General features: G+C 45.9%; 2 protein-coding genes across 2 annotated transcripts; both read right to left on the bottom strand.

Moving 5' to 3' along the window:
- Positions 1–260: 260 nt before the first annotated feature.
- LOC147332301 (uncharacterized) lies at positions 261–1320 on the bottom strand (the record flags this gene model as incomplete). The annotated part of the gene is made up of 1 exon (XM_086290788.1): positions 261–1320. A coding segment is annotated over one exon (918 nt), but the record flags the coding sequence as incomplete, so codon positions are not given.
- LOC147332300 (uncharacterized) lies at positions 1309–27610 on the bottom strand. Its single transcript, XM_086290787.1, has 17 exons — positions 27487–27610; positions 27198–27365; positions 26958–27068; positions 24208–26235; positions 22852–22876; positions 21406–21536; positions 21117–21284; positions 20877–20987; positions 19235–20155; positions 13180–13252; positions 12348–12365; positions 7205–7855; positions 5525–6793; positions 3584–4045; positions 3348–3478; positions 2643–2909; positions 1309–2420 (listed from the first exon to the last, which is right to left on the bottom strand). Exons 1-17 carry the CDS (start codon positions 27509–27511, stop codon positions 1324–1326), a joined length of 7656 nt encoding a protein of 2551 aa, XP_086146913.1. The 5' UTR covers positions 27512–27610; the 3' UTR covers positions 1309–1323.
- Between the last annotated feature and the right edge of the window lie 352 nt (positions 27611–27962).

Below are 27962 nucleotides of genomic sequence, written 5' to 3'. Positions count from 1 at the left end.
GGAGCAGCTGTTGTCGTGGTTGGAGCAGCAGTTGTGGTTGTTGATGCCACACTGGTTGTTGTGGTTGGAGCAGCTGTTGTTGTTGGTTGCACAGCTGTTGTTGTGGTTGGAACAGCTGTTGTTGTGGTTGGAGCAGATGTTGTTGTGGTTGGTGCTGCAGTGGTTGTGGTTGGAGCAGCTGTGGTTGTGGTTGGAGCAGCTGTTGTCGTGGTTGGTTCACCTGTTGTCGTTGTTGGAGTAGCAGTTGTGGTTGGAGGAGCTGTTGTCGTTGTTGGAGCAGCAGTTGTGGTTGTTGGTGCAACCGTTGTAGTGGTTGGAGCAGTTGTTGTTTTGGTTGGTGCTGCAGTGGTTGTGGTTGGAGCAGCTGTGGTTGTGGTTGGAGCAGCTGTTGTCGTGGTTGGTTCACCTGTTGTCGTTGTTGGAGTAGCAGTTGTGGTTGGAGGAGCTGTTGTCGTTGTTGGAGCAGCAGTTGTGGTTGTTGGTGCAACCGTTGTAGTGGTTGGAGCAGTTGTTGTTTTGGTTGGTGCTGCAGTGGTTGTGGTTGGAGCAGCTGTTGTCGTGGTTGGAGCAGTTGTTGTTGTGGTTGGAGCACCTGTTGTTGTGGTTGGAGCAGATGTTGTTGTGGTTGGAGCAGCTGTTGTCGTGGTTGGAGCAGCAGTTGTGGTTGTTGATGCCACCGTTGTTGTGGTTGGAGCAGTTGTTGTTTTGGTTGGTGCTGCAGTGGTTGTGGTTGGAGCAGCTGTGGTTGTGGTTGGAGCAGCAGTTGTAGTTGTTGTTGCCACCGTTGTTGTGGTTGGAGCAGCTGTGGTTGTGGTTGGAGCAGCTGTTGTTGTGATTGGAGCAGATGTTATTGTGGTTGGAGCAGCTGTTGTCGTGGTTGGAGCAGCTGTTGTCGTGGATGGGGCAGCAGTTGTGGTTGTTGATGCCACCGTTGTTGTGGTTGGAGCAGCTGTCGTTGTGGTTGGAGCAGCTGTTGTTGGTGGTGGTGCAGCTGTCGTTGTGGTTGGAGCAGCTGTTGTTGGTGGTGGTGCAGCTGTCGTTGTGGTTGGAGCAGCTGTTGTTGTTGGTGGTGCAGCTGTCGTTGTGGTTGGAGCAGCTGTTGTTGTTGGTTGCACAGCTGTTGTCGTTGTTGCAGCAGCTGTTGTTGTGGTTGGAGCAGATGTTGTTGTGGTTGGAGCAGCTGTTGTCGTGGTTGGAGCAGCAGTTGTCGTGGTTAGAGCACCTGTTGTCGTGGTTGGAGCAGCAGTTGTGGTTGTTGATGCCACCGTTGTTGTGGTTGGAGCAGCTGTCGTTGTAGTTTGAGCAGCCGTCGTTGGGGTTGGTTCACCTGTTGTCGTTGTTGGAGTAGCAGTTGTTGTGGGTAGAGCAGCAGTTGTGGTTGTTGGTTCCACCGTTGCTGTCGTTGGAGCAGCTGTGGTTTGAGCAGCTGTGGTTGTGGTTGGCGGAGCTGTTGTCGTTGTTGGAGCAGCAGTTGTGGCTGTTGATGCCACTGTTGTTGTGGTTGGAGCAGCTGTGGTTGTGGTTGGAGCAGTTGTTGTTGTTGGTTGCACAGCTGTTGTTGTGGTTGGAGCAGCTGTTGTTGTGGTTGGAGCAGCTGTTGTCGTGGTTGGAGCAGCTGTCGTTGTTGTTGGAGCAGCTGTAGTTGTCGTTGGTGCACCTGTTGTCGTTGTTGGAGTAGCAGTTGTTGTGGTTGGAGCAGCTGTGGTTGTGGTTGGAGGAGCTTTTGTCGTGGGTGGAGCAGCAGTTGTCGTGGTTGAAGCAGCTGTTGTCGTGGTTGGAGCAGCAGTTGTCGTGGTTGGAGCAGCTGTTGTGGTTGTTGTTGCCACCGTTGTTGTTGTTGGAGCAGCTGCCGTTGTGGTTGGAGCAGTTGTTGTTGTTGGTTGCACAGCTGTTGTTGTGGTTGGAGCAGATGTTGTTGTGGTTGGAGCAGCTGTTGTCGTGGTTGGAGAAGCAGTTGTGGTTGTTGATGCCACCGTTGTGGTTGGAGCAGCTGTCGTTGTAGTTGGAGCAGCTGTGGTTGTGGTTGGTGCACCTGGTGTTGTTGTTGGAGTAGCAGTTGTTGTGGTTAGAGCAGCAGTTGTGGTTGTTGTTGCCACCGTTGTTGTGGTTGAAGCAGCTGTGGTTGTGGTTGGAGCAGCTGTTGTCGTGGTTGGAGCAGCTGTTGTTGTGGTTGGAGCAGCTGTGGTTGTGGTTGGAGCAGCTGTTGTCGTGGTTGGAGCAGCTGTTGTCGTGGATGGAGCAGCAGTTGTCGTTGTTGATGCCACCGTAGTTGTGGTTGGAGCAGCTGTCGTTGTGGTTGGAGCAGCTGTGGTTGTGGTTGGTGCACCTGTTGTCGTTGTTGGAGTAACAGTTGTTGTGGTTGGAGCAGCCGTTGTCGTGGTTGGAGCAGCAGTTGTGGTTGTTGATGCCACCGTTGTTGTGGTTGGAGCAGCTGTCGTTGTTGTTGGAGCAGCTGTAGTTGTGGTTGGTGCACCTGTTGTCGTTGTTGGAGCCACAGTTGTCGTGGTTGGAGCAGCTGTTGTGGTTGTTGTTGCCACCGTTGTTGTGGTTGGAGCAGCTGTGGTTGTGGTTGGAGCAGTTGTTGTTGTTGGTTGCACAGCTGTTGTTGTGGTTGGTGCACCTGTTGTCGTTGTTGGAGCCACAGTTGTCGTGGTTGGAGCAGCTGTTGTGGTTGTTGTTGCCACCGTTGTTGTGGTTGGAGCAGCTGTGGTTGTGGTTGGAGCAGCCGTTGTCGTGGTTGGAGCAGCAGTTGTGGTTGTTGATGCCACCGTTGTTGTGGTTGGAACAGCTGTGGTTGTGGTTGGAGCAGATGTTGTCGTTGTTGGAGCAGCTGTTGTGGTTGTTGGTGCCACCATTGTTGTTGTTGGAGCAGCTGTGGTTGTGGTTGGTGCACCTGTTGTCGTTGTTGGAGTAGCAGTTGTTGTGGTTGGAGCAGCTGTTGTCGTGGTTGGAGCAGCTGTTGTTGTGGATGGAGCAGCAGTTGTGGTTGTTGATGCCATCGTTGTTGTGGTTGGAGCAGCTGTCGTTGTTGTTGGAGCAGCTGTAGTTGTGGTTGGTGCACCTGTTGTCGTTGTTGGAGCCACAGTTGTTGTGGTTGGAGCAGCTGTGGTTGTGGTTGTAGGAGCTTTTGTCGTGGATGGAGCAGCAGTTGTCGTGGTTGAAGCAGCTGTTGTCGTGGTTGGAGCAGCAGTTGTCGTGGTTGGTGCAGCTGTTGTGGTTGTTGTTGCCACCGTTGTTGTGGTTGGAGCAGCTGTGGTTGTGGTTGGAGCAGTAGTTGTGGTTGGTGCACCTGGTGTTGTTGTTGGAGTAGCAGTTGTTGTGGTTAGAACAGCAGTTGTGGTTGTTGTTGCCACCGTTGTTGTGGTTGAAGCAGCTGTGGTTGTGGTTGGAGCAGCTGTTGTCGTGGTTGGAGCAGCTGTTGTTGTGGTTGGAGCAGCTGTGGTTGTGGTTGGAGCAGCTGTTGTCGTGGTTGGAGCAGCTGTTGTCGTGGATGGAGCAGCAGTTGTCGTTGTTGATGCCACCGTAGTTGTGGTTGGAGCAGCTGTCGTTGTGGTTGGAGCAGCTGTGGTTGTGGTTGGTGCACCTGTTGTCGTTGTTGGAGTAACAGTTGTTGTGGTTGGAGCAGCCGTTGTCGTGGTTGGAGCAGCAGTTGTGGTTGTTGATGCCACCGTTGTTGTGGTTGGAGCAGCTGTCGTTGTTGTTGGAGCAGCTGTAGTTGTGGTTGGTGCACCTGTTGTCGTTGTTGGAGCCACAGTTGTCGTGGTTGGAGCAGCTGTTGTGGTTGTTGTTGCCACCGTTGTTGTGGTTGGAGCAGCTGTGGTTGTGGTTGGAGCAGTTGTTGTTGTTGGTTGCACAGCTGTTGTTGTGGTTGGTGCACCTGTTGTCGTTGTTGGAGCCACAGTTGTCGTGGTTGGAGCAGCTGTTGTGGTTGTTGTTGCCACCGTTGTTGTGGTTGGAGCAGCTGTGGTTGTGGTTGGAGCAGCCGTTGTCGTGGTTGGAGCAGCAGTTGTGGTTGTTGATGCCACCGTTGTTGTGGTTGGAACAGCTGTGGTTGTGGTTGGAGCAGATGTTGTCGTTGTTGGAGCAGCTGTTGTGGTTGTTGGTGCCACCATTGTTGTTGTTGGAGCAGCTGTGGTTGTGGTTGGTGCACCTGTTGTCGTTGTTGGAGTAGCAGTTGTTGTGGTTGGAGCAGCTGTTGTCGTGGTTGGAGCAGCTGTTGTTGTGGATGGAGCAGCAGTTGTGGTTGTTGATGCCATCGTTGTTGTGGTTGGAGCAGCTGTCGTTGTTGTTGGAGCAGCTGTAGTTGTGGTTGGTGCACCTGTTGTCGTTGTTGGAGCCACAGTTGTTGTGGTTGGAGCAGCTGTGGTTGTGGTTGTAGGAGCTTTTGTCGTGGATGGAGCAGCAGTTGTCGTGGTTGAAGCAGCTGTTGTCGTGGTTGGAGCAGCAGTTGTCGTGGTTGGTGCAGCTGTTGTGGTTGTTGTTGCCACCGTTGTTGTGGTTGGAGCAGCTGTGGTTGTGGTTGGAGCAGTAGTTGTGGTTGGTGCACCTGGTGTTGTTGTTGGAGTAGCAGTTGTTGTGGTTAGAACAGCAGTTGTGGTTGTTGTTGCCACCGTTGTTGTGGTTGAAGCAGCTGTGGTCGTGGTTGGAGAAGCAGTTGTGGTTGTTGATGCCACCGTTGTGGTTGGAGCAGCTGTCGTTGTAGTTGTAGTTGTCGTTGTTGGAGCAGCAGTTGTGGCTGTTGATGCCACTGTTGTTGTGGTTGGAGCAGCTGTGGTTGTGGTTGGAGCAGTTGTTGTTGTTGGTTGCACAGCTGTTGTTGTGGTTGGAGCAGCTGTTGTCGTGGTTGGAGCAGCTGTCGTCGTGGTTGGAGCAGCTGTCGTTGTTGTTGGAGCAGCTGTAGTTGTGGTTGGTGCACCTGTTGTTGTTGTTGGAGTAGCAGTTGTTGTGGTTGGAGCAGCTGTGGTTGTGGTTGGAGGAGTTGTTGTCGTGGGTGGAGCAGCAGTTGTCGTGGTTGGAGCAGCTTTTGTCGTGGTTGGAGCAGCTGTTGTCGTGGTTGGAGCAGCTGTTGTGGTTGTTGGTGCCACCATTGTTGTTGTTGGAGCAGCTGTGGTTGTGGTTGGTGCACCTGTTGTCGTTGTTGGAGTAGCAGTTGTTGTGGTTGGAGCAGCTGTTGTCGTGGTTGGAGCAGCTGTTGTTGTGGATGGAGCAGCAGTTGTGGTTGTTGATGCCATCGTTGTTGTGGTTGGAGCAGCTGTCGTTGTTGTTGGAGCAGCTGTAGTTGTGGTTGGTGCACCTGTTGTGGTTGTTGGAGCCACAGTTGTCGTGGTTGGAGCAGCTGTTGTGGTTGTTGTTGCCACCGTTGTTGTGGTTGGAGCAGCTGTGGTTGTGGTTGGAGCAGCTGTTGTCGTGGTTGGAGCAGCTGTTGTTGTGGATGGAGCAGCAGTTGTGGTTGTTGATGCCATCGTTGTTGTGGTTGGAGCAGCTGTCGTTGTTGTTGGAGCAGCTGTAGTTGTGGTTGGTGCACCTGTTGTCGTTGTTGCAGCCACAGTTGTCGTGGTTGGAGCAGCTGTTGTGGTTGTTGTTGCCACCGTTGTTGTGGTTGGAGCAGCTGTGGTTGTGGTTGGAGCAGTTGTTGTTGTTGGTTGCACAGCTGTGGTTGTGGTTGGAGCAGCTGTGGTTGTGGTTGGAGCAGCCGTTGTCGTGGTTGGAGCAGCAGTTGTGGTTGTTGATGCCACCGTTGTTGTGGTTGGAACAGCTGTGGTTGTGGTTGGAGCAGATGTTGTCGTTGTTGGAGCAGCTGTTGTGGTTGTTGGTGCCACCATTGTTGTTGTTGGAGCAGCTGTGGTTGTGGTTGGTGCACCTGTTGTCGTTGTTGGAGTAGCAGTTGTTGTGGTTGGAGCAGCTGTTGTCGTGGTTGGAGCAGCTGTTGTTGTGGATGGAGCAGCAGTTGTGGTTGTTGATGCCATCGTTGTTGTGGTTGGAGCAGCTGTCGTTGTTGTTGGAGCAGCTGTAGTTGTGGTTGGTGCACCTGTTGTCGTTGTTGGAGCCACAGTTGTTGTGGTTGGAGCAGCTGTGGTTGTGGTTGTAGGAGCTTTTGTCGTGGATGGAGCAGCAGTTGTCGTGGTTGAAGCAGCTGTTGTCGTGGTTGGAGCAGCAGTTGTCGTGGTTGGTGCAGCTGTTGTGGTTGTTGTTGCCACCGTTGTTGTGGTTGGAGCAGCTGTGGTTGTGGTTGGAGCAGTAGTTGTGGTTGGTGCACCTGGTGTTGTTGTTGGAGTAGCAGTTGTTGTGGTTAGAACAGCAGTTGTGGTTGTTGTTGCCACCGTTGTTGTGGTTGAAGCAGCTGTGGTCGTGGTTGGAGAAGCAGTTGTGGTTGTTGATGCCACCGTTGTGGTTGGAGCAGCTGTCGTTGTAGTTGTAGTTGTCGTTGTTGGAGCAGCAGTTGTGGCTGTTGATGCCACTGTTGTTGTGGTTGGAGCAGCTGTGGTTGTGGTTGGAGCAGTTGTTGTTGTTGGTTGCACAGCTGTTGTTGTGGTTGGAGCAGCTGTTGTCGTGGTTGGAGCAGCTGTTGTGGTTGTTGGTGCCACCATTGTTGTTGTTGGAGCAGCTGTGGTTGTGGTTGGTGCACCTGTTGTCGTTGTTGGAGTAGCAGTTGTTGTGGTTGGAGCAGCTGTTGTCGTGGTTGGAGCAGCTGTTGTTGTGGATGGAGCAGCAGTTGTGGTTGTTGATGCCATCGTTGTTGTGGTTGGAGCAGCTGTCGTTGTTGTTGGAGCAGCTGTAGTTGTGGTTGGTGCACCTGTTGTCGTTGTTGGAGCCACAGTTGTCGTGGTTGGAGCAGCTGTTGTGGTTGTTGTTGCCACCGTTGTTGTGGTTGGAGCAGCTGTGGTTGTGGTTGGAGCAGCTGTTGTCGTGGTTGGAGCAGCTGTTGTTGTGGATGGAGCAGCAGTTGTGGTTGTTGATGCCATCGTTGTTGTGGTTGGAGCAGCTGTCGTTGTTGTTGGAGCAGCTGTAGTTGTGGTTGGTGCACCTGTTGTCGTTGTTGCAGCCACAGTTGTCGTGGTTGGAGCAGCTGTTGTGGTTGTTGTTGCCACCGTTGTTGTGGTTGGAGCAGCTGTGGTTGTGGTTGGAGCAGTTGTTGTTGTTGGTTGCACAGCTGTGGTTGTGGTTGGAGCAGCTGTTGTCGTGGTTGGAGCAGCTGTTGTTGTGGATGGAGCAGCGGTTGTGGTTGTTGATGCCACCGTTGTTGTGGTTGGAACAGCTGTGGTTGTGGTTGGAGCAGATGTTGTCGTTGTTGGAGCAGCTGTTGTGGTTGTTGGTGCCACCATTGTTGTTGTTGGAGCAGCTGTGGTTGTGGTTGGTGCACCTGTTGTCGTTGTTGGAGCAGCAGTTGTTGTGGTTGGAGCAGCTGTTGTCGTGGTTGGAGCAGCTGTCGTTGTAGTTGGAGCAGCTGTTGTTGTGGTTGGAGCAGCTGTTGTCGTGGTTGGAGAAGCAGTTGTGGTTGTTGATGCCACCGTTGTGGTTGGAGCAGCTGTCGTTGTAGTTGTAGTTGTCGTTGTTGGAGCAGCAGTTGTGGCTGTTGATGCCACTGTTGTTGTGGTTGGAGCAGCTGTGGTTGTGGTTGGAGCAGTTGTTGTTGTTGGTTGCACAGCTGTTGTTGTGGTTGGAGCAGCTGTGGTTGTGGTTGGTGCACCTGTTGTCGTTGTTGGAGTAGCAGTTGTTGTGGTTGGAGCAGCTGTTGTCGTGGTTGGAGCAGCTGTTGTTGTGGATGGAGCAGCAGTTGTGGTTGTTGATGCCATCGTTGTTGTGGTTGGAGCAGCTGTCGTTGTTGTTGGAGCAGCTGTAGTTGTGGTTGGTGCACCTGTTGTCGTTGTTGGAGCCACAGTTGTCGTGGTTGGAGCAGCTGTTGTGGTTGTTGTTGCCACCGTTGTTGTGGTTGGAGCAGCTGTCGTTGTTGTTGGAGCAGCTGTAGTTGTGGTTGGTGCACCTGTTGTCGTTGTTGGAGCCACAGTTGTCGTGGTTGGAGCAGCTGTTGTGGTTGTTGTTGCCACCGTTGTTGTGGTTGGAGCAGCTGTGGTTGTGGTTGGAGCAGCTGTGGTTGTGGTTGGAGCAGCTGTTGTCGTGGTTGGAGCAGCTGTAGTTGTGGTTGGTGCACCTGTTGTCGTTGTTGGAGCCACAGTTGTCGTGGTTGGAGCAGCTGTTGTGGTTGTTGTTGCCACCGTTGTTGTGGTTGGAGCAGCTGTGGTTGTGGTTGGAGCAGCTGTTGTCGTGGTTGGAGCAGCTGTTGTTGTGGATGGAGCAGCAGTTGTGGTTGTTGATGCCATCGTTGTTGTGGTTGGAGCAGCTGTCGTTGTTGTTGGAGCAGCTGTAGTTGTGGTTGGTGCACCTGTTGTCGTTGTTGGAGCCACAGTTGTCGTGGTTGGAGCAGCTGTTGTGGTTGTTGTTGCCACCGTTGTTGTGGTTGGAGCAGCTGTGGTTGTGGTTGGAGCAGTTGTTGTTGTTGGTTGCACAGCTGTTGTTGTGGTTGGTGCACCTGTTGTCGTTGTTGGAGCCACAGTTGTCGTGGTTGGAGCAGCTGTTGTGGTTGTTGTTGCCACCGTTGTTGTGGTTGGAGCAGCTGTGGTTGTGGTTGGAGCAGCCGTTGTCGTGGTTGGAGCAGCAGTTGTGGTTGTTGATGCCACCGTTGTTGTGGTTGGAACAGCTGTGGTTGTGGTTGGAGCAGATGTTGTCGTTGTTGGAGCAGCTGTTGTGGTTGTTGGTGCCACCATTGTTGTTGTTGGAGCAGCTGTGGTTGTGGTTGGTGCACCTGTTGTCGTTGTTGGAGTAGCAGTTGTTGTGGTTGGAGCAGCTGTTGTCGTGGTTGGAGCAGCTGTCGTTGTAGTTGGAGCAGCTGTTGTTGTGGTTGGAGCAGCTGTTGTCGTGGTTGGAGAAGCAGTTGTGGTTGTTGATGCCACCGTTGTGGTTGGAGCAGCTGTCGTTGTAGTTGTAGTTGTCGTTGTTGGAGCAGCAGTTGTGGCTGTTGATGCCACTGTTGTTGTGGTTGGAGCAGCTGTGGTTGTGGTTGGAGCAGTTGTTGTTGTTGGTTGCACAGCTGTTGTTGTGGTTGGAGCAGCTGTTGTCGTGGTTGGAGCAGCTGTCGTCGTGGTTGGAGCAGCTGTCGTTGTTGTTGGAGCAGCTGTAGTTGTGGTTGGTGCACCTGTTGTCGTTGTTGGAGTAGCAGTTGTTGTGGTTGGAGCAGCTGTGGTTGTGGTTGGAGCAGCTGTTGTCGTGGGTGGAGCAGCTGTTGTCGTGGTTGGAGCAGCTGTTGTGGTTGTTGGTGCCACCATTGTTGTTGTTGGAGCAGCTGTGGTAGTGGTTGGTGCACCTGTTGTCGTTGTTGGAGTAGCAGTTGTTGTGGTTGGAGCAGCTGTTGTCGTGGTTGGAGCAGCTGTTGTTGTGGATGGAGCAGCAGTTGTGGTTGTTGATGCCATCGTTGTTGTGGTTGGAGCAGATGTTGTCGTTGTTGGAGCAGCTGTAGTTGTGGTTGGTGCACCTGTTGTCGTTGTTGGAGCCACAGTTGTCGTGGTTGGAGCAGCTGTTGTGGTTGTTGTTGCCACCGTTGTTGTGGTTGGAGCAGCTGTGGTTGTGGTTGGAGCAGCTGTTGTCGTGGTTGGAGCAGCTGTTGTTGTGGATGGAGCAGCAGTTGTGGTTGTTGATGCCATCGTTGTTGTGGTTGGAGCAGCTGTCGTTGTTGTTGGAGCAGCTGTAGTTGTGGTTGGTGCACCTGTTGTGGTTGTTGGAGCCACAGTTGTCGTGGTTGGAGCAGCTGTTGTGGTTGTTGTTGCCACCGTTGTTGTGGTTGGAGCAGCTGTGGTTGTGGTTGGAGCAGTTGTTGTTGTTGGTTGCACAGCTGTTGTTGTGGTTGGTGCACCTGTTGTCGTTGTTGGAGCCACCGTTGTTGTGGTTGGAGCAGCTGTGGTTGTGGTTGGAGCAGCCGTTGTCGTGGTTGGAGTAGCAGTTGTGGTTGTTGATGCCACCGTTGTTGTGGTTGGAACAGCTGTGGTTGTGGTTGGAGCAGATGTTGTCGTTGTTGGAGCAGCTGTTGTGGTTGTTGGTGCCACCATTGTTGTTGTTGGAGCAGCTGTGGTTGTGGTTGGTGCACCTGTTGTCGTTGTTGGAGTAGCAGTTGTTGTGGTTGGAGCAGCTGTTGTCGTGGTTGGAGCAGCTGTTGTTGTGGATGGAGCAGCAGTTGTGGTTGTTGATGCCATCGTTGTTGTGGTTGGAGCAGCTGTCGTTGTTGTTGGAGCAGCTGTAGTTGTGGTTGGTGCACCTGTTGTCGTTGTTGGAGCCACAGTTGTTGTGGTTGGAGCAGCTGTGGTTGTGGTTGGAGGAGCTTTTGTCGTGGGTGGAGCAGCAGTTGTCGTGGTTGAAGCAGCTGTTGTCGTGGTTGGAGCAGCAGTTGTCGTGGTTGGAGCAGCAGTTGTGGTTGTTGTTGCCACCGTTGTTGTGGTTGGAGCAGCTGTCGTTGTTGTTGGAGCAGTAGTTGTGGTTGGTGCACCTGGTGTTGTTGTTGGAGTAGCAGTTGTTGTGGTTAGAGCAGCAGTTGTGGTTGTTGTTGCCACCGTTGTTGTGGTTGAAGCAGCTGTGGTCGTGGTTGGAGAAGCAGTTGTGGTTGTTGATGCCACCATTGTGGTTGGAGCAGCTGTCGTTGTAGTTGGAGCAGCTGTTGTTGTGGTTGGAGCAGCTGTTGTCGTGGTTGGAGAAGCAGTTGTGGTTGTTGATGCCACCGTTGTGGTTGGAGCAGCTGTCGTTGTAGTTGGAGCAGCTGTTGTTGTGGTTGGAGCAGCTGTCGTTGTGGTTGGAGCAGCTGTGGTTGTGGTTGGAGCAGCTGTTGTCGTGGTTGGAGCAGCTGTTGTCGTGGATGGAGCAGCAGTTGTGGTTGTTGATGCCACCGTAGTTGTGGTTGGAGCAGCTGTGGTTATGGTTGGTGCACCTGTTGTCGTTGTTGGAGTAGCAGTTGTTGTGGTTGGAGCAGCCGTTGTCGTGGTTGGAGCAGCTGTTGTGGTTGTTGATGCCACCGTTGTTGTGGTTGGAACAGCTGTGGTTGTGGTTGGAGCAGATGTTGTCGTTGTTGGAGCAGCTGTTGTGGTTGTTGATGCCACCGTTGTTGTGGTTGGAACAGCTGTGGTTGTGGTTCGAGCAGATGTTGTCGTTGTTGGAGCAGCTGTTGTGGTTGTTGGTGCCACCATTGTTGTTGTTGGAGCAGCTGTGGTGGTGGTTGGTGCCACAGTGGTTGTAGTTGGAGCGGCTGTTGTTGTTGTTGGAGCAGCTGTGGTTGTGGTTGGTGCCGCAGTGGTTGTAGTTGGAGCGGCTGTTGTTGTTGTTGGAGCAGCTGTGGTTGTGGTTGGTGCTGCAGTTGTTGTGGGTAAAGTACAGGTTGGTCCACTTTTTATGGTACCAACACTCTGCATGAAAGGTAGAGAACCCAGGCTTGAAGCAACTGCACACAGGGTCCTGGATGCACAGCCGTAAGCTGGAAAATCATTGGTGCCATCGTTCACTGTAGATGAAAAATCCCAGTTTCAACAATTTCACATATTTTTAGACATACATGACTGTGTAGTAGCCTTTGAAAATCAAGACATACTTATATAAAATTATAATATTAATGGGTATAAGTTCGAAAAGTTTTCGAGGCATCATTTCAGTCAGTTGTTTCGTGACTGTCAAATTTAAGTTATTGAAAACATGTACTCACAATGTCAGAACCCAAATGGATTTCCTTTTAATGAACAGTGTTCCTACACTCGGTGTTCTATTATCACATATGTTTTTTTTCCATTTAAAGCAGGTAACTGATTTTTCCATCATCATGAAATCAAAGTGCTCCTCTTGATGTTTTCATGTGTATTTTCTTTACTTTGCTCTTTTTTTGATGGACATTTATCTCTTTGTTTTCAGCTCTTGTTTTATACAAATGATTAGTCATGACAATAACTGACAGATTAATCACTACCTCCATGCTTCAAATATTTCGGGAATACTTCTTAACTAATATATTTATGTGTTGTGGAAAAATATGTATCATTTCCTACACTGATTATCAAATCTTCATCTTTAACGATTTAAAGTACAAAATCACATTCATTACAAATACGGATAAAATGCTTGGTTATGTTTTTCCTGACTGATTGAAAAAAAAGAATGTTTGTTGAATTTATTTTATGCAAAAACCAAATTTAAAGATGCTTTTTGTTAAAGTATGCATGATGAAGACTCACTCATTGATTGAAAGCATTGGTCCTGCACTCCCTGACATTGCAATGGTGTGTTGCACTGAGAGGTGGAACAAGAGTTACATAGTAGGCCGTTACTTGACTGAGGAGTAGGGGCTGAAACAGAAAAGAACATAATTTCACTTTAGAACAGAATATTTCAGCAGATATCAGATTATTGTTTCTTATCCTTTTCTGTCATGTCTGTTCGGTTATGTGTCTTTAACTTAACTGATTTCTACTTACCAGCCAGAGTTGCTGAGTTGCAGTTATCCGTGTTGCAGCACGTGGCAGATGCAAGAGCACTTTGAACACCCAGGTCAACTGAAAATGTCTGAGAGCCCGTAGTTGGACACAGGGAGGAAGATGCACATGCCTTGTAGATTTGTGTTGCGGTAGTTCCAGATGAGGTAGCTGCAAAGTAATTTTAATATTTTTAATGATGAATTTTATTAATGTTGATGGAAAGCACACATAGCTTCACAGGTATTTGAAATTTACTGAACTGTATGAAATAATATGAAGAAAAGATTACCTAAAATAGTAGCTGTAACACACATGGTCTCTGAAGAACATGTTTTTGCTACTGTGGTTGAACACGTCTGATCTGTGCAGGTTTGACACTGAAGGGCTCCAGCTGCGGTTGTGGTTGGAGCAGCTGTTGTTGTTGTTGGTGCAGCTGTTGTCGTTGTTGGAGCAGCAGACGTTGTTGTTGGAGCAGCTGTGGTGGTGGTTGGTGCCACAGTGGTTGTAGTTGGAGCGGCTGTTGTTGTTGTTGGAGCAGCTGTGGTTGTGGTTGGTGCTGCAGTGGTTGTAGTTGGAGCGGCTGTTGTTGTTGTTGGAGCAGCTGTTGTCGTTGTTGGAGCAGCTGTGGTGGTGGTTGGTGCCACAGTGGTTGTAGTTGGAGCGGCTGTTGTTGTTGTTGGAGCACCTGTGGTTGTGGTTGGTGCTGCAGTTGTTGTGGGTAAAGTACAGGTTGGTCCACTTTTTATGGTACCAACACTCTGCATGAAAGGTAGAGAACCCAGGCTTGAAGCAACTGCACACAGGGTCCTGGATGCACAGCCGTAAGCTGGAAAATCATTGGTGCCATCGTTCACTGTAGATGAAAAATCCCAGTTTCAACAATTTCACATATTTTTAGACATACATGACTGTGTAGTAGCCTTTGAAAATCAAGACATACTTATATAAAATTATAATATTAATGGGTATAAGTTCGAAAAGTTTTCGAGGCATCATTTCAGTCAGTTGTTTCGTGACTGTCAAATTTAAGTTATTGAAAACATGTACTCACAATGTCAGAACCCAAATGGATTTCCTTTTAATGAACAGTGTTCCTACACTCGGTGTTCTATTATCACATATGTTTTTTTTCCATTTAAAGCAGGTAACTGATTTTTCCATCATCATGAAATCAAAGTGCTCCTCTTGATGTTTTCATGTGTATTTTCTTTACTTTGCTCTTTTTTTGATGGACATTTATCTCTTTGTTTTCAGCTCTTGTTTTATACAAATGATTAGTCATGACAATAACTGACAGATTAATCACTACCTCCATGCTTCAAATATTTCGGGAATACTTCTTAACTAATATATTTATGTGTTGTGGAAAAATATGTATCATTTCCTACACTGATTATCAAATCTTCATCTTTAACGATTTAAAGTACAAAATCACATTCATTACAAATACGGATAAAATGCTTGGTTATGTTTTTCCTGACTGATTGAAAAAAAAGAATGTTTGTTGAATATATTTTATGCAAAAACCAAATTTAAAGATGCTTTTTGTTAAAGTATGCATGATGAAGACTCACTCATTGATTGAAAGCATTGGTCCTGCACTCCCTGACATTGCAATGGTGTGTTGCACTGAGAGGTGGAACAAGAGTTACATAGTAGGCCGTTACTTGACTGAGGAGTAGGGGCTGAAACAGAAAAGAACATAATTTCACTTTAGAACAGAATATTTCAGCAGATATCAGATTATTGTTTCTTATCCTTTTCTGTCATGTCTGTTCGGTTATGTGTCTTTAACTTAACTGATTTCTACTTACCAGCCAGAGTTGCTGAGTTGCAGTTATCCGTGTTGCAGCACGTGGCAGATGCAAGAGCACTTTGAACACCCAGGTCAACTGAAAATGTCTGAGAGCCCGTAGTTGGACACAGGGAGGAAGATGCACATGCCTTGTAGATTTGTGTTGCGGTAGTTCCAGATGAGGTAGCTGCAAAGTAATTTTAATATTTTTAATGATGAATTTTATTAATGTTGATGGAAAGCACACATAGCTTCACAGGTATTTGAAATTTACTGAACTGTATGAAATAATATGAAGAAAAGATTACCTAAAATAGTAGCTGTAACACACATGGTCTCTGAAGAACATGTTTTTGCTACTGTGGTTGAACACGTCTGATCTGTGCAGGTTTGACACTGAAGGGCTCCAGCTGCGGTTGTGGTTGGAGCAGCTGTTGTTGTTGTTGGTGCAGCTGTTGTCGTTGTTGGAGCAGCAGACGTTGTTGTTGGAGCAGCTGTGGTGGTGGTTGGTGCCACAGTGGTTGTAGTTGGAGCGGCTGTTGTTGTTGTTGGAGCAGCTGTGGTTGTGGTTGGTGCTGCAGTTGTTGTGGGTAAAGTACAGGTTGGTCCACTTTTTATGGTACCAACACTCTGCATGAAAGGTAGAGAACCCAGGCTTGAAGCAACTGCACACAGGGTCCTGGATGCACAGCCGTAAGCTGGAAAATCATTGGTGCCATCGTTCACTGTAGATGAAAAATCCCAGTTTCAACAATTTCACATATTTTTAGACATACATGACTGTGTAGTAGCCTTTGAAAATCAAGACATACTTATATAAAATTATAATATTAATGGGTATAAGTTCGAAAAGTTTTCGAGGCATCATTTCAGTCAGTTGTTTCGTGACTGTCAAATTTAAGTTATTGAAAACATGTACTCACAATGTCAGAACCCAAATGGATTTCCTTTTAATGAACAGTGTTCCTACACTCGGTGTTCTATTATCACATATGTTTTTTTTCCATTTAAAGCAGGTAACTGATTTTTCCATCATCATGAAATCAAAGTGCTCCTCTTGATGTTTTCATGTGTATTTTCTTTACTTTGCTCTTTTTTTGATGGACATTTATCTCTTTGTTTTCAGCTCTTGTTTTATACAAATGATTAGTCATGACAATAACTGACAGATTAATCACTACCTCCATGCTTCAAATATTTCGGGAATACTTCTTAACTAATATATTTATGTGTTGTGGAAAAATATGTATCATTTCCTACACTGATTATCAAATCTTCATCTTTAACGATTTAAAGTACAAAATCACATTCATTACAAATACGGATAAAATGCTTGGTTATGTTTTTCCTGACTGATTGAAAAAAAAGAATGTTTGTTGAATTTATTTTATGCAAAAACCAAATTTAAAGATGCTTTTTGTTAAAGTATGCATGATGAAGACTCACTCATTGATTGAAAGCATTGGTCCTGCACTCCCTGACATTGCAATGGTGTGTTGCACTGAGAGGTGGAACAAGAGTTACATAGTAGGCCGTTACTTGACTGAGGAGTAGGGGCTGAAACAGAAAAGAACATAATTTCACTTTAGAACAGAATATTTCAGCAGATATCAGATTATTGTTTCTTATCCTTTTCTGTCATGTCTGTTCGGTTATGTGTCTTTAACTTAACTGATTTCTACTTACCAGCCAGAGTTGCTGAGTTGCAGTTATCCGTGTTGCAGCACGTGGCAGATGCAAGAGCACTTTGAACACCCAGGTCAACTGAAAATGTCTGAGAGCCCGTAGTTGGACACAGGGAGGAAGATGCACATGCCTTGTAGATTTGTGTTGCGGTAGTTCCAGATGAGGTAGCTGCAAAGTAATTTTAATATTTTTAATGATGAATTTTATTAATGTTGATGGAAAGCACACATAGCTTCACAGGTATTTGAAATTTACTGAACTGTATGAAATAATATGAAGAAAAGATTACCTAAAATAGTAGCTGTAACACACATGGTCTCTGAAGAACATGTTTTTGCTACTGTGGTTGAACACGTCTGATCTGTGCAGGTTTGACACTGAAGGGCTCCAGCTGCAATCAGGAGAGAAACAATGAAAGGACTGAAGTTAAAATGAAAGATTACAGGTTTTTAAATAACCCACTATACTAGTATTATTAAAGAGTCTTTATCTCTTCTATTTTTTAAGCTGTTGCACAGATTGATGAAATTCTGTTAATCCCTTTAACATCTGTATAAATATATTTTTTAATAAAGTGACATGAAACACTACATTAGTGTTTATTTAAGGTTAATGAAATAAGGATCATTTAAATCATCGAGGCCTGCTCCAACAGCTGTCAACCATTTAACAGTTTCTGAGTCTATATTTAAAATATTATAATTTTTATGGCATTGTTAGCACCAACTAGTGCAGTCCTTCTTAAAGTGTGCGGCCCGCCCCCTGGGGGGCGCAGAGCCATTGCAGGGGAGCGGAATGAAAAGGGGGGGGGGACAAAACGCTTGGACACTGCTTACACGGGGCGCCTACAGAAACGCAAAGCAGGGGATGCAGCGTCGCTGAATATGTTTCCAAACCAACTTCATTCTAAGCCAAAGACGAGAAAATATGGTGAAGCATATCTTCCCTTTGGCTTCACCTGCACAAGTGCCAAGGTAGGTCTCCACTGCAGAATTGATTTTCCCTTCGTAGGGAGCAAGGCTGGGCTGTTTAAATCACGGACAAACAGGATCCCACAGTTGTTTATGTTTTTAAACCCATTTTGCACAGTGAGGCATTTTTTGAAAAATGTATTGATAGCAATGTTGAATATTATTACACATGGAAAAAAAACAACTACACATAAAATAATCACTGTGACGCCTCTGCCTTTCCAAATGGAGGGACAGTAACTGCGTGTGTATATGTAAGCGTGTAAAACCTGAAGATAGTAAGATTAACAGTATTTCGTCTCTATCTGCCATTCTGCAACTCATCTCATGTAAACAATAACGTGGCGCACAGTGTGACGTGAAAAAAAGGCACATACCTTTGATGTTGAGTGACGAACTCTGTATTCCTCGTCCACACGTAAACGCAAAAAAGGGTTTAAAACATCTCCGTTTTCGGTGATTCGAAACGCAGTTTACGTGTGGACGAAACAGCTGCGTTTTCAAAAATACCCGTGTAGGTGTGGACGTAGCCTAAAAGAGTTAGTAGTTTATTTTATTACTACCTGTAATTTATTGCAGATTACTTGTATTTGTTTTAACTGTTTACTAAATGTTTGAGGTGTGAAATAAACCGCAATGGAGCAAAATATGGGTGTGTGTGGTTGGAGGATGTGTTGGGGGGGGGGGGGGGGGGGTGCGCGCGTACACGCGCGAGAAGGGGGCGGGGGGCGCGAACATTTTTCTTGTAAAACAAAGGGGGGCCTAGCAAAAAACGTTTGGGAACCACTGAACTAGTGCAAGAAAAGAATGTTGATTACAGTTCAGCGTTTAACTCAATAGTGCCCAGCAGATGGTTCACAAAGCTGAGGGATGTAGGACTCAACAGCCGTCTGTGTGCATGGGTGCTGGACTTCCTCACTTGCAGAACTCACGTGGTGAGGGTGGATAGATGCGTCTCTAACAGCGTCACCATTAACAGGGGTGTTTCCTCTCGCCACTGCTCTACTCCCTCTATACTTCAGACTGTGTGGCCACCCATGGCTCCAACACCGTTGTGATGTTTGCTGACGACACCGTGGTGTTGGGCGCCATCTCCAACAACGATGAGGAGGCCTACATTGACGAAGTGAAGAATCTGGCATCATGGTGCCAGGATAACCACCTCCAGCTGAATGTCAGCAAGACCAAGCAGCTAGTGGTGGACTTCAGAAGGAGTCAGCACAGAGACTAAAAGCCCATTATCATCAATGGACCTCCAGTGGAGAGGGTGCAGTCCTTCAAGTATCTCGGTATCCACATTTCATCAGACCTGACATGGTCTGCCCACATTCAGGTCTAGACCAAAAAAGGATAGGCAGCGCCTGTACCACCTCTGACAACTGAGAAAGTTCAGGGTCTCGCCAGTGATCCTCATGACTTTCTATGCAGGCGCTGTGGAGAGCATCCTCACACAGAACATCACATCCTGGTTTGGGAACAGCTGTGTTAAGGACCAAAAAGCTCTTAAGAGAGTGATCCGTACAGCAGAATGCTGCTGCAGGATTGCCCCTCCCCCCTTAGGGGAGATGCTGGACTAGAGCAGGTCAGATACTGAAGGACCCATCCCATCCGGGCAACAAACTGTTCCAAGGTTCCATATCATCCGGGCAAGTACAGAGAGACTCAAGAGGAGCTTCTAGTCCCAAGCCATCCGGGCACTAAACCTTAACAAACTGAACTAAGATTTTCAACAAAGTACTAATCCTAATATCCATCATTATGTCCTTCACGTATATTTGGTAATCACTTTTCCTTATTTCTAGTATGAAGTAGACCTAATCCACTCAGTAAAATAATTTGAACAAAATGAAATATTTCCACATCAGTTTGCCAAACAGATTCAGAAACAGATTTTATAAACTAAAACAAAAGGTCTGGCATATCTTTCTTAAAGGCTCCTGTTTTTGTTTGTTTATTTGTTTATTTGTTTTATTTTAATTGGGTCTATCACATGCAATAATCTATATTCCCTACGGATATGCTGACAGATATTTGATTTCCTGTCAATGGAAAGAAACTTAGTTATGTTTGTGGTTCGATCCACCACAAACATAGCTAAGTGATCCTCTTGTAAAGTGTTTGGATGTTTTTTGGAAAAGACATTTAATACATGTATAAAATAAATTTAAAAATTTTTATTTTTTGTTTGTTTGTTGTTTGTTTTCTTTTACTGTTAAATTCAAAGTGTGTTAGTGTTAGATTTGAAATGCTTAAATCAAATCCTGAATGATAAGAAAAAGTGTAGTTACCTGGAGAAGCTGTTGTCGTGGTTGAAGCAGCTGTGGTTGTGGTTGTTGTTGCCACCGTTGTTGTGGTTGGAGCAGATGTTGTTGTGGTTGGAGCAGCTGTTGTCGTGGTTGGAGCAGCTGTTGTCGTGGTTGGAGCAGCAGTTGTGGTTGCTGATGCCACCGTTGTTGTGGTTGGAGCAGCTGTCGTTGTAGTTGGAGCAGCTGTCGTTGTAGTTGGAGCAGCTGTTGTTGTGGTTGGAGCAGCTGTTGTTGTGGTTGGAGCAGCTGTGGTTGTGGTTGGAGCAGCTGTTGTCGTGGTTGGAGCAGCAGTTGTAGTTGTTGGTGCCACCGTTGTTGTTGTTGGAGCAGCTGTGGTTGTGGTTGGTGCTGCAGTTGTTGTGGGTAAAGCTGATGCCACCGTTGTTGTGGTTGGAGCAGCTGTCGTTGTAGTTGGAGCAGCTGTTGTCGTGGTTGGAGCAGCTGTCGTTGTAGTTGGAGCAGCTGTTGTCGTGGTTGGAGCAGCTGTTGTTGTGGTTGGAGCAGATGTTGTTGTGGTTGGAGCAGCTGTTGTCGTGGTTGGAGCAGCTGTTGTCGTGGTTGGAGCAGCAGTTGTGGTTGCTGATGCCACCGTTGTTGTGGTTGGAGCAGCTGTTGTTGTGGTTGGAGCAGCTGTTGTTGTGGTTGGAGCAGCTGTGGTTGTGGTTGGAGCAGCTGTTGTCGTGGTTGGAGCAGCAGTTGTAGTTGTTGGTGCCACCGTTGTTGTTGTTGGAGCAGCTGTGGTTGTGGTTGGTGCTGCAGTTGTTGTGGGTAAAGTACAGGTTGGTCCACTTTTTATGGTACCAACACTCTGCATGAAAGGTAGAGAACCCAGGCTTGAAGCAACTGCACACAGGGTGCTGGATGCACAGCCGTAAGCTGGAAAATCATTGGTGCCATCGTTCACTGTAGATGAAAAATCCCAGTTTCAACAATTTCACATATTTTTAGACATACATGACTGTGTAGTAGCCTTTGAAAATCAAGACATACTTATATAAAATTATAATATTAATGGGTATAAGTTCGAAAAGTTTTCGAGGCATCATTTCAGTCAATTGTTTCGTGACTGTCAAATTTAAGTTATTGAAAACATGTACTCACAATGTCAGAACCCAAATGGATTTCCTTTTAATGAACAGTGTTCCTACACTCGGTGTTCTATTATCACATATGTTTTTTTTCCATTTAAAGCAGGTAACTGATTTTTCCATCATCATGAAATCAAAGTGCTCCTCTTGATGTTTTCATGTGTATTTTCTTTACTTTGCTCTTTTTTTGATGGACATTTATCTCTTTGTTTTCAGCTCTTGTTTTATACAAATGATTAGTCATGACAATAACTGACAGATTAATCACTACCTCCATGCTTCAAATATTTCGGGAATACTTCTTAACTAATATATTTATGTGTTGTGGAAAAATATGTATCATTTCCTACACTGATTATCAAATCTTCATCTTTAACGATTTAAAGTACAAAATCACATTCATTACAAATACGGATAAAATGCTTGGTTATGTTTTTCCTGACTGATTGAAAAAAAAGAATGTTTGTTGAATTTATTTTATGCAAAAACCAAATTTAAAGATGCTTTTTGTTAAAGTATGCATGATGAAGACTCACTCATTGATTGAAAGCATTGGTCCTGCACTCCCTGACATTGCAATGGTGTGTTGCACTGAGAGGTGGAACAAGAGTTACATAGTAGGCCGTTACTTGACTGAGGAGTAGGGGCTGAAACAGAAAAGAACATAATTTCACTTTAGAACAGAATATTTCAGCAGATATCAGATTATTGTTTCTTATCCTTTTCTGTCATGTCTGTTCGGTTATGTGTCTTTAACTTAACTGATTTCTACTTACCAGCCAGAGTTGCTGAGTTGCAGTTATCCGTGTTGCAGCACGTGGCAGATGCAAGAGCACTTTGAACACCCAGGTCAACTGAAAATGTCTGAGAGCCCGTAGTTGGACACAGGGAGGAAGATGCACATGCCTTGTAGATTTGTGTTGCGGTAGTTCCAGATGAGGTAGCTGCAAAGTAATTTTAATATTTTTAATGATGAATTTTATTAATGTTGATGGAAAGCACACATAGCTTCACAGGTATTTGAAATTTACTGAACTGTATGAAATAATATGAAGAAAAGATTACCTAAAATAGTAGCTGTAACACACATGGTCTCTGAAGAACATGTTTTTGCTACTGTGGTTGAACACGTCTGATCTGTGCAGGTTTGACACTGAAGGGCTCCAGCTGCAATCAGGAGAGAAACAATGAAAGGACTGAAGTTAAAATGAAAGATTACAGGTTTTTAAATAACCCACTATACTAGTATTATTAAAGAGTCTTTATCTCTTCTATTTTTTAAGCTGTTGCACAGATTGATGAAATGCTGTTAATCCCTTTAACATCTGTATAAATATATTTTTTAATAAAGTGACATGAAACACTACATTAGTGTTTATTTAAGGTTAATGAAATAAGGATCATTTAAATCATGGAGGCCTGCTCCAACAGCTGTCAACCATTTAACAGTTTCTGAGTCTATATTTAAAATATTATAATTTTTATGGCATTGTTAGCACCAACTAGTGCAGTCCTTCTTAAAGTGTGGGGCCCGCCCCCTGGGGGGCGCAGAGCCATTGCAGGGGAGCGGAATGAAAAGGGGGGGGGGGGGGACAAAACGCTTGGACACTGCTTACACGGGGCGCCTACAGAAACGCAAAGCAGGGGATGCAGCGTCGCTGAATATGTTTCCAAACCAACTTCATTCTAAGCCAAAGACTAGAAAATATGGTGAAGCATATCTTCCCTTTGGCTTCACCTGCACAAGTGCCAAGGTAGGTCTCCACTGCAGAATTGATTTTCCCTTCGTAGGGAGCAAGGCTGGGCTGTTTAAATCACGGACAAACAGGATCCCACAGTTGTTTATGTTTTTAAACCCATTTTGCACAGTGAGGCATTTTTTGAAAAATGTATTGATAGCAATGTTGAATATTATTACACATGGAAAAAAAACAACTACACATAAAATAATCACTGTGACGCCTCTGCCTTTCCAAATGGAGGGACAGTAACTGCGTGTGTATATGTAAGCGTGTAAAACCTGAAGATAGTAAGATTAACAGTATTTCGTCTCTATCTGCCATTCTGCAACTCATCTCATGTAAACAATAACGTGGCGCACAGTGTGACGTGAAAAAAAGGCACATACCTTTTTATTTTATTACTACCTGTAATTTATTGCAGATTACTTGTATTTGTTTTAACTGTTTACTAAATGTTTGAGGTGTGAAATAAACCGCAATGGAGCAAAATATGGGTGTGTGTGGTTGGAGGATGTGTTGGGGGGGGGGGGGGTGCGCGCGTACACGCGCGAGAAGGGGGCGGGGGGCGCGAACATTTTTCTTGTAAAACAAAGGGGGGCCTAGCAAAAAACGTTTGGGAACCACTGAACTAGTGCAAGAAAAGAATGTTGATTACAGTTCAGCGTTTAACTCAATAGTGCCCAGCAGATGGTTCACAAAGCTGAGGGATGTAGGACTCAACAGCCGTCTGTGTGCATGGGTGCTGGACTTCCTCACTTGCAGAACTCACGTGGTGAGGGTGGATAGATGCGTCTCTAACAGCGTCACCATTAACAGGGGTGTTTCCTCTCGCCACTGCTCTACTCCCTCTATACTTCAGACTGTGTGGCCACCCATGGCTCCAACACCGTTGTGATGTTTGCTGACGACACCGTGGTGTTGGGCGCCATCTCCAACAACGATGAGGAGGCCTACATTGACGAAGTGAAGAATCTGGCATCATGGTGCCAGGATAACCACCTCCAGCTGAATGTCAGCAAGACCAAGCAGCTAGTGGTGGACTTCAGAAGGAGTCAGCACAGAGACTAAAAGCCCATTATCATCAATGGACCTCCAGTGGAGAGGGTGCAGTCCTTCAAGTATCTCGGTATCCACATTTCATCAGACCTGACATGGTCTGCCCACATTCAGGTCTAGACCAAAAAAGGATAGGCAGCGCCTGTACCACCTCTCACAACTGAGAAAGTTCAGGGTCTCGCCAGTGATCCTCATGACTTTCTATGCAGGCGCTGTGGAGAGCATCCTCACACAGAACATCACATCCTGGTTTGGGAACAGCTGTGTTAAGGACCAAAAAGCTCTTAAGAGAGTGATCCGTACAGCAGAATGCTGCTGCAGGATTGCCCCTCCCCCCTTAGGGGAGATGCTGGACTAGAGCAGGTCAGATACTGAAGGACCCATCCCATCCGGGCAACAAACTGTTCCAAGGTTCCATATCATCCGGGCAAGTACAGAGAGACTCAAGAGGAGCTTCTAGTCCCAAGCCATCCGGGCACTAAACCTTAACAAACTGAACTAAGATTTTCAACAAAGTACTAATCCTAATATCCATCATTATGTCCTTCACGTATATTTGGTAATCACTTTTCCTTATTTCTAGTATGAAGTAGACCTAATCCACTCAGTAAAATAATTTGAACAAAATGAAATATTTCCACATCAGTTTGCCAAACAGATTCAGAAACAGATTTTATAAACTAAAACAAAAAGTCTGGCATATCTTTCTTAAAGGCTCCTGTTTTTGTTTGTTTATTTGTTTATTTGTTTTATTTTAATTGGGTCTATCACATGCAATAATCTATATTCCCTACGGATATGCTGACAGATATTTGATTTCCTGTCAATGGAAAGAAACTTAGTTATGTTTGTGGTTCGATCCACCACAAACATAACTAAGTGATCCTCTTGTAAAGTGTTTGGATGTTTTTTGGAAAAGACATTTAATACATGTATAAAATAAATTTAAAAATTTTTATTTTTTGTTTGTTTGTTGTTTGTTTTCTTTTACTGTTAAATTCAAAGTGTTTTAGTGTTAGATTTGAAATGCTTAAATCAAATCCTGAATGATAAGAAAAAGTGTAGTTACCTGGAGAAGCTGTTGTCGTGGTTGAAGCAGCTGTGGTTGTGGTTGTTGTTGCCACCGTTGTTGTGGTTGGACCAGATGTTGTTGTGGTTGGAGCAGCTGTTGTCGTGGTTGGAGCAGCTGTTGTCGTGGTTGGAGCAGCAGTTGTGGTTGCTGATGCCACCGTTGTCGTGGTTGGAGCAGCTGTCGTTGTTGTTGGAGCAGCTGTAGTTGTGGTTGGTGCACCTGTTGTCATTGTTGGAGCAGCAGTTGTGGTTGCTGATGCCACCGTTGTTGTGGTTGGAGCAGCTGTCGTTGTAGTTGGAGCAGCTGTTGTCGTGGTTGGAGCAGCTGTTGTTGTGGTTGGAGCAGCTGTTGTTGTGGTTGGAGCAGCTGTGGTTGTGGTTGGAGCAGCTGTTGTCGTGGTTGGAGCAGCAGTTGTCGTGGTTGGAGCAGCTGTTGTGGTTGTTGGAGCAGCAGTTGTGGTTGTTGGTGCCACCGTTGTTGTGGTTGGTGCTGCAGTGGTTATGGTTGGAGCAGCGGTGGTTGTGGTTGGAGCAGCTGTTGTTGTTGTTGGTGCAGCTGTTGTCGTTGTTGGAGCAGCAGACGTTGTTGTTGGAGCAGCTGTGGTGGTGGTTGGTGCCACAGTGGTTGTAGTTGGAGCGGCTGTTGTTGTTGTTGGAGCAGCTGTGGTTGTGGTTGGAGCAGCTGTTGTCGTGGTTGGAGCAGCAGTTGTCGTGGTTGGAGCAGCTGTTGTGGTTGTTGGTGCCACAGTGGTTGTAGTTGGAGCAGCTGTTGTCGTGGTTGGAGCAGCAGTTGTCGTGGTTGGAGCAGCTGTTGTGGTTGTTGGTGCCACAGTGGTTGTAGTTGGAGCAGCTGTGGTTGTGGTTGGAGCAGCTGTTGTCGTGGTTGGAGCAGCTGTGGTGGTGGTTGGTGCCACAGTGGTTGTAGTTGGAGCAGCTGTGGTTGTGGTTGGAGCAGCTGTTGTCGTGGTTGGAGCAGCAGTTGTCGTGGTTGGAGCAGCTGTTGTTGTGGTTGGAGCAGCTGTTGTCGTGGTTGGAGCAGCAGTTGTCGTGGTTGGAGCAGCTGTTGTGGTTGTTGGAGCAGCAGTTGTGGTTGTTGGTGCCACCGTTGTTGTGGTTGGTGCTGCAGTGGTTATGGTTGGAGCAGCGGTGGTTGTGGTTGGAGCAGCTGTTGTTGTTGTTGGTGCAGCTGTTGTCGTTGTTGGAGCAGCAGACGTTGTTGTTGGAGCAGCTGTGGTGGTGGTTGGTGCCACAGTGGTTGTAGTTGGAGCGGCTGTTGTTGTTGTTGGAGCAGCTGTGGTTGTGGTTGGAGCAGCTGTTGTCGTGGTTGGAGCAGCAGTTGTCGTGGTTGGAGCAGCTGTTGTGGTTGTTGGTGCCACAGTGGTTGTAGTTGGAGCAGCTGTGGTTGTGGTTGGAGCAGCTGTTGTCGTGGTTGGAGCAGCTGTGGTGGTGGTTGGTGCCACAGTGGTTGTAGTTGGAGCAGCTGTGGTTGAGGTTGGAGCAGCTGTTGTCGTGGTTGGAGCAGCAGTTGTCGTGGTTGGAGCAGCTGTTGTTGTGGTTGGAGCAGCTGTTGTTGTGGTTGGAGCAGCTGTTGTCGTGGTTGGAGCAGCAGTTGTCGTGGTTGGAGCAGCTGTTGTGGTTGTTGGAGCAGCAGTTGTGGTTGTTGGTGCCACCGTTGTTGTGGTTGGTGCTGCAGTGGTTATGGTTGGAGCAGCGGTGGTTGTGGTTGGAGCAGCTGTTGTTGTTGTTGGTGCAGCTGTTGTCGTTGTTGGAGCAGCAGACGTTGTTGTTGGAGCAGCTGTGGTGGTGGTTGGTGCCACAGTGGTTGTAGTTGGAGCGGCTGTTGTTGTTGTTGGAGCAGCTGTGGTTGTGGTTGGTGCTGCAGTTGTTGTGGGTAAAGTACAGGTTGGTCCACTTTTTATGGTACCAACACTCTGCATGAAAGGTAGAGAACCCAGGCTTGAAGCAACTGCACACAGGGTGCTGGATGCACAGCCGTAAGCTGGAAAATCATTGGTGCCATCGTTCACTGTAGATGAAAAATCCCAGTTTCAACAATTTCACATATTTTTAGACATACATGACTGTGTAGTAGCCTTTGAAAATCAAGACATACTTATATAAAATTATAATATTAATGGGTATAAGTTCGAAAAGTTTTCGAGGCATCATTTCAGTCAGTTGTTTCGTGACTGTCAAATTTAAGTTATTGAAAACATGTACTCACAATGTCAGAACCCAAATGGATTTCCTTTTAATGAACAGTGTTCCTACACTCGGTGTTCTATTATCACATATGTTTTTTTTTCCATTTAAAGCAGGTAACTGATTTTTCCATCATCATGAAATCAAAGTGCTCCTCTTGATGTTTTCATGTGTATTTTCTTTACTTTGCTCTTTTTTTGATGGACATTTATCTCTTTGTTTTCAGCTCTTGTTTTATACAAATGATTAGTCATGACAATAACTGACAGATTAATCACTACCTCCATGCTTCAAATATTTCGGGAATACTTCTTAACTAATATATTTATGTGTTGTGGAAAAATATGTATCATTTCCTACACTGATTATCAAATCTTCATCTTTAACGATTTAAAGTACAAAATCACATTCATTACAAATACGGATAAAATGCTTGGTTATGTTTTTCCTGACTGATTGAAAAAAAAGAATGTTTGTTGAATTTATTTTATGCAAAAACCAAATTTAAAGATGCTTTTTGTTAAAGTATGCATGATGAAGACTCACTCATTGATTGAAAGCATTGGTCCTGCACTCCCTGACATTGCAATGGTGTGTTGCACTGAGAGGTGGAACAAGAGTTACATAGTAGGCCGTTACTTGACTGAGGAGTAGGGGCTGAAACAGAAAAGAACATAATTTCACTTTAGAACAGAATATTTCAGCAGATATCAGATTATTGTTTCTTATCCTTTTCTGTCATGTCTGTTCAGTTATGTGTCTTTAACTTAACTGATTTCTACTTACCAGCCAGAGTTGCTGAGTTGCAGTTATCCGTGTTGCAGCACGTGGCAGATGCAAGAGCACTTTGAACACCCAGGTCAACTGAAAATGTCTGAGAGCCCGTAGTTGGACACAGGGAGGAAGATGCACATGCCTTGTAGATTTGTGTTGCGGTAGTTCCAGATGAGGTAGCTGCAAAGTAATTTTAATATTTTTAATGATGAATTTTATTAATGTTGATGGAAAGCACACAGAGATTCACAGGTATTTGAAATTTACTGAACTGTATGAAATAATATGAAGAAAAGATTACCTAAAATAGTAGCTGTAACACACATGGTCTCTGAAGAACATGTTTTTGCTACTGTGGTTGAACACGTCTGATCTGTGCAGGTTTGACACTGAAGGGCTCCAGCTGCAATCAGGAGAGAAACAATGAAAGGACTGAAGTTAAAATGAAAGATTACAGGTTTTTAAATAACCCACTATACTAGTATTATTAAAGAGTCTTTATCTCTTCTATTTTTTAAGCTGTTGCACAGATTGATGAAATGCTGTTAATCCCTTTAACATCTGTATAAATATATTTTTTAATAAAGTGACATGAAACACTACATTAGTGTTTATTTAAGGTTAATGAAATAAGGATCATTTAAATCATGGAGGCCTGCTCCAACAGCTGTCAACCATTTAACAGTTTCTGAGTCTATATTTAAAATATTATAATTTTTATGGCATTGTTAGCACCAACTAGTGCAGTCCTTCTTAAAGTGTGGGGCCCGCCCCCTG

The sequence above is a fragment of the Aulonocara sp. 'chitande type north' Nkhata Bay genome, linkage group LG4 (genome assembly GCF_057382095.1).
Source record: "Aulonocara sp. 'chitande type north' Nkhata Bay isolate Kocher_YH1m ecotype deep benthic linkage group LG4, A_spYH_male_GT1.1, whole genome shotgun sequence".
Classification (NCBI taxonomy): domain Eukaryota; kingdom Metazoa; phylum Chordata; class Actinopteri; order Cichliformes; family Cichlidae; genus Aulonocara; species Aulonocara sp. 'chitande type north' Nkhata Bay.
Note: the sequence above shows the minus strand (reverse complement) of the source record. Positions and strands in the feature narration are given on the sequence as shown.

Excerpts from the sequence above, each read along its gene's own strand:
- LOC147332300 (XM_086290787.1), bottom strand. The coding sequence starts at position 27,511 with ATGTGTGTTACAGCTACTATTTTAG. Across the intron at positions 4,046-5,524 it reads GGCTGCAACAACGACAACAG|CTGTTCCAACCACAACAACG; the intron begins GTGCACCAACCA and ends CCACAACCACAG. Across the intron at positions 2,910-3,347 it reads CAACCACAACAACGGTGGCA|CCAACAACGACAACAGGTGC; the intron begins ACAACAACCACA and ends ACAACTGCTACT.